Genomic DNA, 10,283 nt, shown 5'->3' on the forward strand with positions numbered 1-10,283 from the left:
TCATAACCTTTTACAAAATTTGATTCAAGCCCAACTAAAAGTTAACCAGAGTTGATTCAAATTGACAAGTTGTTTGCAAATTCAATTGTTCGCCTATAAAGTAAGCTTCAGTTGTACCAAAATATTATATATATATATATATATATATATATATGTTACAAATAATCATATTTAACAGCAACTAGTGAAGAGTGTTAACACTTGTATTCCAAAATACAGAAACTAAATTAGAGGGACTAAATTGCAATTAAAAGGAAATTTCAAAAGAAAACTAATAAGAGACAATAGGTACATACACATAGGTTTCATGATACAGTCCTTCCATAGCATAGACAAGCAAGATAGAGATTTTTTGCCCATTTTTCCTACACAATAACAAAATTCACATGAGAACAAAATACATGCATATATATATATATATATGTACATACCCATAGGGACAGAGTCGAGATAAAACTTTTGGGGCAAATATAAATGGTAATAAAATGGGGGAAATGTTTAATTATTAAGCCATCAATATAAAATTAGAGGTTCATATACTCATATGATCTATTTTGTCTAATTTTGAAATTGATGAGTATCTAACTAGTATTTAAACCAAAAAGAAATAAGAACCGGAATAAAAATGCCTCATTTCAAAAATAAATATGAACCTAAGTATTCAAACCGAAATAATGCGGATCAAGACTTGATTTTTCTAGTTCCAAAAACTACTATAGACCTTAAAAGTATTTATACCCAAAAAAAAATTTGGGAGAGACGAAACAATTTTTCTCTAGGGTAAATACAAATGGTCGGGTTGGTCACCCGACCCTTCATTACGTTCCAAAGTCATTCTTTTAAAAAAAATTAATAGTATTCTAAACTGAACATTAACTTGTTGACTATAATAAGACAAAATTCGATCTCAAAATCTCAAACGACTATCATATCTCAGTCATTATATTAACATCCAAATTAGAAAACCATTGATTTTTTAACAAAAAATGACTATTCAGAATATAATGAATAATCGAATAATCATTTTGTAACTTTTAATAATCAAGTAACTTAACAAAGCAACATTCTATAGTCAAATGATCATTTTATAATTTTTAATAGTCAAAGACTTAATAAAATAGTATACTATAATCGAGGGATCATTTGTGTACTTTATAAATAATAATTTGGGGGTCACAGGCCCTACGCCCTCCTACTCATAAGGTAGCTTCATCCCTGCATTCACGTAATAAGAAATCCAAATGAAGCATACGTTGCAGGAAGCAAAAGAGAGCATTACCATAACATGTGTGCTGGGAAATTGAGATGTGCGTGAAGTTTCTTGAGTTTCGTCGCCGGGTTTCCGCTTCGGGATGCTCAAAATTAGAGCGGCTTGATCCGAAGTTGCAGCTGCCGATGTGATCCTGAAGCCACTATCCCAACATCTGCGGATTCCTTCATTTGGATAGAGGAAATCAAGTTCCACAACCTACAAAACCGGTCGACGGTGGTTAATAAGATAGCAGGTGAGGATTAGAAAGAACCGAATGAACTCGGACTAGTGCATCTGAGATTAAACCTGATCACTGAAGCCTGCATTGCGAGACATTACGACACCCCATCGGCTCCCGGCTGTTGTCATCGAGGTGACAGAAAAACCCTCTTTCCACTTTTTGTGTATCCACTTGAAAGGGAAAGATTCACTCACTTTATATGATTGTTGAGTGTATTGGGTACCTAAAGAGATAAACATGATTGACAAATCTTGAGCCATTAATGTAAATTAAAAAAGTGAGTAAAGTACACCAAAGGGTTACTCAATTATGCTCAAATGGCCATTGGTCACTGAACTTTCAAAAGTTGCAAAATGATCACTACGTTATAATAAATTGAAAGATAATTGTGAAAGATGAACTGACCTTTGGACATGACAACAAGGGAGATTCCACTGTTTGAACCAGCAATAGAACTGATGTAATAATTTTTCTCCCACTGATCCATGATCCATTCCTGTATATTTGGAAGAGAAAGCCAGTCCTCAACATAAATATTTTTCTTATAATACGAAAAGAAGAAAAAAATAGCAATCAAAACAATATGCAATGGGAGGTAACCTTATGTAAGAAGGAAGGCGAAAGCTCATAACCTTGGCTAGTAAAACCAGTCCCGGCATCCATAATTAATGCCCAAAGATTGGAGCAAGATGCCACACAGCTTATTAGCAAACCATCTGCTATTCCTTTCTCCACATGTTGAGCCAACCTTGCATCAGTGACATTGTAATGATACCTAATTGCATGGTAGCAAACAGCAAAATTTCAATGTCAAACATGGAAGGTGAAAACAGGGGCAATGAAATTGAAAACTATTCCAGAATACCTCTGCTTCATTGGAGGTCTTGCATTGTAGACTGAAATCCACTGTGTAGTAGGAACACCAACACGAACCTTCTTCGTGGGTTGATCATCTTCTTCGTCAATATTCAACCTACCTTGCTTTTGGCCTACTTGATAAATAATCTACCAAATATTCATGATTATTATTAATCTGTTACAGATTTTCTGAAGGAAAGTCTTCAATGCAGTGGGAGCCAGGGGAAACATTGGCCCTCCCCAAGATCTTCTGACCCCCTAATATGAATATGGATTTACATTGAATACATTTAAATTGGCCTCTATATTAAATTACCATTGTTAATTTTTTTTATATACATTTTGCATGCAACCTAGTTTTATGCATTGACAATAGGAGTTTAAATATCATTATTCCATACAAATATTATTTTAAAATAAATAAAATAAGTATCGCAAGCAATGAGTGTGACAACAAATACCAATAGTGTAGTACAAGTAAATACCTTTTGAGGACCATCGGTGTTTATTGGCCTTATAGCTGGATTTGGTCCTATTAAACCCTCAAATAAGGATATTAATTTGGAGTAGTTCGGCTCCGCGTCAAATTTCATATTCACCACAGTTTCAAGAAATTGTTTTAGTGGTGGCGGACAGAAGCAGCACAGCATTTCAGGAGATGTAGCCATTTTCTTTTTGCAGACTAAGAACGATTTATTGTCACCCTTGATTTAGAATGTAAAAGAAAGAATGAGAAAACAATATAGATTATAGATGATGAGTGCTAAAATGTTTTTAATAGGCACTCACTGTGATGATTATATCAGCCATACCTGATAGCCTTGCCATGGTAATCGACCTCGATGCAGGAATATGAGAGTATATGCAAGAGACTCAAGATCATCTCTTCTGCCGGCAGTTCTTCCCAAATGCGCATGAACACTTGCATACCGAACAGTTCCTCTGGTGAATACCAACATTAGAGAACAGAATATATCAGCAAAAAGAGTTGATTATGAACAAGTCCTCAACTAGATAAAAAAGTATACACACCTAAACATATCGGGACGTTGATCATAATCAACATGGAGCCCGCTGCTGCTTTCTCTCCACTTTGTCGCTGCGATGTCATGGTGTAGACAAAACATTAGAAAAGTATCTAAAATCCAAGTTAAAAGAGACGCTGTAGGGATAAAATGAAATTTACTCACCTAGTCCAAGGTCGACAAGAAACAATTTCTTCTCTTGTGATGTAGCTGGTTGACCCAGGAGAAAGTTCTCGGGCTTAACATCCCCATGCACATATCTGGTATCACATAGGATCAACATTAAAAAAAGATTGCAAACTAATATCATTAATTTGTAGAGCTTGCATGAAAACTGATATTCATACTAAAAATAATTAAAATCACCAACCCTTTGGAGTGAATCTTCTCTAGTATTGATAGGGACTCAACTGCTATACAGGCTATCATTTCTGCCGACATCCTGCATGTGAAATTAAGAACAAAAATTTTCAATACAAGATCAGTGGCTTAACCCATCCAATAATCCATCAGTCACAACATTTATATAAAGGATTACGAGGTGGCAAAGATTCCATAAAACATGATAATATTGGGAAGAAAGCTTGTATACAATTTCTACTGGAAACCTAAAATGGTAAGCGTTAAGGGAGTATTTATGTTTCTAGTGGAAAGATAAAATGGTAAATGTTAAGGGAGTATTTTTGTTTCTTTGAGCAGTATCTGATGGACAAAGCCAAAAATGTAAATAAGAAAGTTGAAGTAATTTTGGAATTATATTAAGTGCTTCAACTTCTGTTACCTGACAGTTCTGAATAAGTAAATGACAAAGAAAAATGAGGCAAGGTCAGGGATGGGGGAGAGTTAACAAGGTAAATAAGACAAGTCACTCATGCTTGCCCTGAAGAATTCCAAACATCCCATAAGCTGGGCCCTAATATGTCCATAACCTGAAAACAGAAGTAGAAGTCGAGCATGGATTTGGGATAGATACACAAATACAAGACAAGCTCAAGATCATACCATCACATAATAGTCTCCTTGCTTTCCTTTGTAATGTACTCTGGGAACTCCATGACTACCACCAAGAGCACTGTCCACCACAAACTCAACATACTATGTCAGATACAGTCGTGATTTAAAAATGTTCAAAAGTAAAAACCAGGAACGTAATAGAGCCACCTACTTGTAAACTTGCCATTCATATGGAGGACCATAATTACATCCTTTGCTGTTTCTATGCTCGAATTTCAGAGCTACCTAAAGGAACGCAAAAACAGTAACATAACTAATATAAATAGAAAGAATTAGGACCATATCAAACCTTCTATAGGCTTAAGATAGTTGAAGATGGTTTACCTCCATGGCTGTGGATCCAGTTGAACGCTCGTTTCCACCACTAACATGTCGTCCAACAAACACCTGTCCAAATTCACCTTTACCAAGTTTTCTTTCTATTTTGTACATAGGAGATCCACCAACTTGAACCTTGTGAAATTAAGAAGGAAAATAAATTCTATAATCCAAACTAACTAAAAAATTATATCACAACGTTCGAAACAAAATTTACCAAAAAGAGAGTAGAAGGAGAAGGTTTTTCTAACTTCACCGTCGCTCATTCCCTCAAACTTCCACCCTTCCACAAGTGGGAGGATGGCATTCATTAAACTATAATTAATCACCATCATTAACAAGTTCACTCAATTCTTTCCCATCTGTCCGCTTTCCATCTATTGTACCAAAATGAAGCAGTAAAAAATAATTTATTTCCCTTTCCCTTTCCCTTATTTTCCTTCCTTTCTAACGAACACAATGTTGGGTAGACAAGAAACCTTGAAGTAATTGGCTTTCAACACTTTCACCAGACAGAAAATATACAATACATATAAAATGTATACATACCGAGTAAAAAAGAAAAAAGACTGTTACTTCGAAAATATAGTGGTTTGGAACCATAAGAAGAACAATCATCAACAAGAAAGTAGCAACGAGGCACAATGCATTTAGGCCTGTAAACGAACCGAACGCACACGAACAGAGGTATGTTCATGTTCGTTTATTTAAAAAATAAAGGAACATAAACGAACACGAACATAAACGAACAATTTTTTTTTTGTTCATGTTCGTTTATTAAGGAATATAACTTGTTCATGTTCGTTCATTTAATAAATAAACGAACATAAACGCGAACGAACATAAACACGAACGAACATAAACGAACACGAACATAAATGAACACGAACATAAACGAACATAAACGTTAGAGACCCTACCTAGGGGTGTAAACGAGTCAAGTCGAGCTCGAGTATTGCTGAGCTCGACTCGAACTCGAAAACTTTTAAAGTCAGCTCGGCTCGACTCGAAAACTCGCGAGCTTAAAATTATCAAGCTCGACTCGAACTCGAAATATAATATTGAAACTCGACTCAAACTCGAAAATGCTCTAACTCAAAAAATAATTAAGAGCTCGATTAAAACTCGAGACTTGAGCTCGATTGAAGCTCGATTCTGAGCTCGATTCAAGCTCAATTATAAGCTCGATTCAAGCTCGACATTGCCCCAAGTGCAAAGATGCTTAAACCTATTATCCCCATCTTCTTTTATATAAGTTACCAACCCCGAGCTGCTTATTTGCTTCTGATGTATGATTGCATAATGTTCCTCCACTTTCTTTCTTCCTATCTCATTCAACAACAGTCGATATGAACACAAATTGTGTTTTATGTGATTGGCGACCTTAATCATTGGGGATCAAACAAACATGTCCTTAGCTTCGTGTTATGTAGAAGTTGAAAATTGGGAAATGAGAGAAGTAGGTTGGCTAAACTTTCATATCCGGATGGCGCACAAAATTTGTTTGATGAAACGCGTTAAAGAACTTCTCAACCTATGGAATAAGGCCTTACCATTATTGGGTTCTTGAGTTCAAAGTAAGCTGACTTGAGTTACTGGTTGATCACTATTTACTTGTAAATTCGAATACTCCATTATAAATGAAAGAAAAGAAGATTATTTGAGTAGAAGAAACGGTACTTAATACTTAACATCCATTCCAGAATCCATCACCTTTAGACTTGGTTTCGAAAGCAACCGGTTTCTGGGACTCCTCTTTGCTCATCGGATAACCAGCTGGTGGCGCAGTCACATAGGGTTCCGGCATAGTGGATGTTGACGGTGCTGTGTATGCAACTTATGGATCGTTCAAAATGAACTAAACCATGTTAATATTGTTGGATTTTCTAAATAAAATTAGATTAATTATATAGTTGGTCATCAGAATATCAAATTAATTAATATTTTTAAAATACTTACAAATTGGTCACCTAAATTGATTTAAGAAGATTGAGTTAAACATAAATGAATGAACATAAACAAACATAACCGAACGAACATAAACGAACATAACAGAACGAACATAACCAAACGTACACGAACATAAATAAAAGGACGAGATCTATGTTCAGATTCGTTCATTTAATTAAAAAAACACAAAATCTTATTCATGTTCGTTCATTTAATAAATAAACGCACATAAACGAACTTCTCGCCGCACGATTCATGAACGGTTCACTGAACGTTCAATTCATTTACAGGACTAAATGCATTCAAGCGCAGTTCAGAAAACATAAAACAAATAAAGGACAAGCCAAGCATGCCCCCTCTGGAAAAGGAGCAGTACTCCCCTCTTCTTGTCCAGCAGCCTTGTTAGCACTCAACCCACCGCTATCGTCCCCCATCCCGGCTTCCTTGCCTTTATCAACTTTTACCAACTCCTCTCTCTCATAGATCAAAATCACCTCCTCCTCTCCCCCGGTCGCAGCTACCACCACCTGAAACCGATCCTCCTCCTTCAGCCTTTTCGCCGCCAACTTAGTCCTCGGCCTACCTACCTCGGCTGCACGTTTCCGACCCGGATTCCTCCGCGTCGTCCGCTTTGGCTCTTGCCGCTGGGCTAACGCGGCGCGGCATCTACAGACTCCTCTTCGAAGCTCGGGCATTTCGCAAACTCCATACAATTGAAACGGAACACCAATAACCCAATCATTGTACGCTCTCTTCTACGAAGCCAGCCATGGGGAAATTTCGAGAAGAAAAGATAAAATTTGGGGAATTTTAACCTCCTGTTTCGTGAAGAAACAAGGAACCGAAACGACCCAGAAAATTTCGAGGGGACTTAGTTTTGATGAGAGTGAGAATTCAAAGACGAAGAAGTATTATTGAAGAAGATTAAGGGTTTAGGGTAATTTTGGAGGGGAAAATTCAAAAGGAAAATATGCAAAATTGAAAATTGAGAAGATGAAGTGAACTTACAGAGAGGAGGCGCAGACCGACAGCCGACTTTTTGAAGTTCGGAAACATTGATACATACGAATTGGATTCGGGGGATTTTGTGGTTGGGTGGGCCCCACTTCCCTCCACGTCAGAGTTGAAATTGAAAAGAATAAAAAGGAAAATGCCTTTGTAATTAAAGGCAAAGGGATATTTATCTAGGATATTGGGATTGGCTTCTGACTGGGCCAGTAATGCAAAGTTATTCGAGATTAATTTGGTTAACGCGTCAATTAATAATTTTAAATTTGAGTTGAGTTTAAAATTTTTATGTTTGTAATTTTTTTGAGTCGAGTCAAATTTTATTTTAGAATCCTACTTGAAATCATATTTAAAGGATTTTGATTCAATTTCATTTTATAATGTTAAAGTTTTTTTTAAATATTTAGATTTTAGTCACGTATGATTAATATTTAGGATTAAAAATATCTATTCAATTTAATGTGATAATAATATAATTATCTCTTATATATTAAAAAAAATAATTTGTTCATATTTTTCCGAACAAAATAAGAGATTTATGTATATATATATATGAATACTTGTATTAGATTGGGTCAGATGTAAAATTTTATCCAAAAATCAAATTTATAGATTTTTCTAAACTCAAGTGGAATGGAATAATATATTAAAAATATAATACTCAGAGCGGATTGTTGTTAGGGGTGGCAAAATTACCCGATCTAGTTGACCCGAATCGTCGATATTTTCTTGATCGAGTCCGGATCACAAAATCTAGTTTTTCCAGATATCCGGTTACCCGAGTATCCGGTTAGTTTTTTATTTTTATTATTATATATATATATATATATATATATATATATATATATATATATAATGAATTATTTATATTATGAATTATTATATTTTGTATTTTGAACTTTTAAAATTTATGTTCGGATATTAGAGTATGTAATTTGAAGTTTCGAACATTTAAATTTGTATATATTTTTTTAAATTAATAATTTGAAAGTGAAAAATAAAAAAATGGGTACCGATTACCCGTAACATCCGGGTCGGAACACGGTCCGAGAAATCACCGACCCAAAAATTTCGGATACCCGAATTTACACACCCCTAATTATTGTACCAAAAACCAGACCTAACCTAATTCATAACCATCCCTAATATTATCCCATTCGTCTTAATTCTAGAAATTTCTAAGTCAAACTATCATTTGACACTTACTTTTATCTTTTGAGTTTTGCTTGATAATATAAACTAAAAAGAAAGATGATGAGAAAGGAAATGTGAAAGCAAAATCAATTTATGGCTTGTTTGATATAAGGAAAAAAAGTGGAAGAGAAATGATTTTTTATTACGTAAATTGGTATTCGATGGTAAATGAGAAAAAATGAGTCAAAATATAAAAAAGTATATAAATTTGATAGAAATGCATGAGGTCCTTATATTTAAATAAAATCAACGTGGCCTACGTATTTTTTTTAATGTAACCCTCAAACCTAAAAAATAAATTCAGTATGATTATTTGACCAACGTTTTTCGTCATTAACTGTTATGATGCTGACGTGACAGTTCATGATGTTGACATGGCGATCCACAATGCTAACATGATAGTCTATTTTTCATGTTTGAGTTACCACTTTAGCACATCTACTATTTTATCAACCACCGTAAACTGTTATGTCAGTACCGTAACGATCGACAACGAAAAATGTTGATCAAATGATCACATTAAATTTATTTTATGGGGTGAAATACCACATTGAGAGAGAAAAATAATATGAGGGTCCTATTGATTTTTTTTTTAAAGTGCATGGATCTCTTAAAATGTAAATACGTGTAATACATATTAAAGATATTCGTATAAAGAAATAAGACGCGATCTACGAAACACGTTAAGACACGTTTATCATGTGCGGTGTAAGAAAATACCAATCTCAAAATTAATTTGAAACATGTATTAATATCAAAGTTACATTTTCATCAATGTGACATTTCAATTAAAAAAAAGCCCATTAAAAGGAAAAATCATTTTTCATTATCAATTCTTTGATGAGCTATAATATTTTTTCTACATCTTAAATTTTATTTTATTTTTTCAATTTTAATTACAGATTTTACATCTTGATTGTTTTTTTAAAAAATAGCCAATAAGGGTGAAATTGAATCGAAGGAAATCCTAAAGGAAACACTGAAAATTTGACAAATTTTAAGGGCAAAAAGTAAAATTATGTTAAAATTAGTTTACATACATAAATCTTTAAAATGTTTAGGATACCCTTATATTATTATTCCATATTCAAGTGTCCAATTAATGTTAAAATTATTAAAAATATTATAGTATATGTCAAATTCTAAGATCCAAGATAAAACTCTAAACACGAGAGATGGTAACTCATGCCAATGATGAGCAGCGTTCTCGTCTCGATCCATTGTCATCCCTACTTAACGACTTTAAAGCACCATGCCCAATGTTTCGACAAGTACGATACCAACCACCTCACATTACAACCTATCTAGTTTACTGGTCATTGCCAGCCTCGACTACCGGAATGATAAATAATCCGATCTACAGACATCTAATAAAACATTGAAGCAAAACATGGATAAATATGCAGGTTAGAGATGCAAGGTT

At 34.4% G+C, this 10,283-nt stretch overlaps 1 protein-coding gene across 1 annotated transcript; it reads right to left on the reverse strand.

Moving 5' to 3' along the window:
• Positions 1-292: 292 nt before the first annotated feature.
• On the reverse strand, positions 293-7,651 carry LOC120142401 (casein kinase 1-like protein HD16). The gene is made up of 16 exons (XM_039157107.1): positions 7,012-7,651; positions 4,715-4,843; positions 4,542-4,615; positions 4,379-4,448; positions 4,250-4,305; positions 3,747-3,818; positions 3,542-3,636; positions 3,384-3,450; positions 3,164-3,293; positions 2,837-3,055; positions 2,359-2,498; positions 2,094-2,268; positions 1,899-1,989; positions 1,559-1,716; positions 1,280-1,468; positions 293-365 (listed from the first exon to the last, which is right to left on the reverse strand). Exons 1-16 carry the CDS (start codon positions 7,351-7,353, stop codon positions 306-308), a joined length of 2,067 nt encoding a protein of 688 aa, XP_039013038.1. The 5' UTR covers positions 7,354-7,651; the 3' UTR covers positions 293-305.
• Positions 7,652-10,283: the final 2,632 nt, after the last annotated feature.

This window comes from Hibiscus syriacus, unplaced genomic scaffold (assembly GCF_006381635.1).
Source record: "Hibiscus syriacus cultivar Baekdansim isolate YM2019G1 unplaced genomic scaffold, ASM638163v2 tig00110828_pilon, whole genome shotgun sequence".
NCBI classification, from domain to species: domain Eukaryota; kingdom Viridiplantae; phylum Streptophyta; class Magnoliopsida; order Malvales; family Malvaceae; genus Hibiscus; species Hibiscus syriacus.

What these genes read in the sequence shown, in the direction of transcription:
- LOC120142401 (XM_039157107.1), bottom strand. Translation starts at nt 7,353, where the DNA reads ATGCCCGAGCTTCGAAGAGGAGTCTGTAGATGCCGCGCCGCGTTAGCC. An exon ending in CTGGATCCACAGCCATGGAG is followed by an intron (nt 4,616 to 4,714) that starts GTAAACCATCTT and finishes GCGTTCCTTTAG; the next exon opens with GTAGCTCTGAAATTCGAGCA. An exon ending in TATGAATGGCAAGTTTACAA is followed by an intron (nt 4,449 to 4,541) that starts GTAGGTGGCTCT and finishes TGTGGTGGACAG; the next exon opens with TGCTCTTGGTGGTAGTCATG.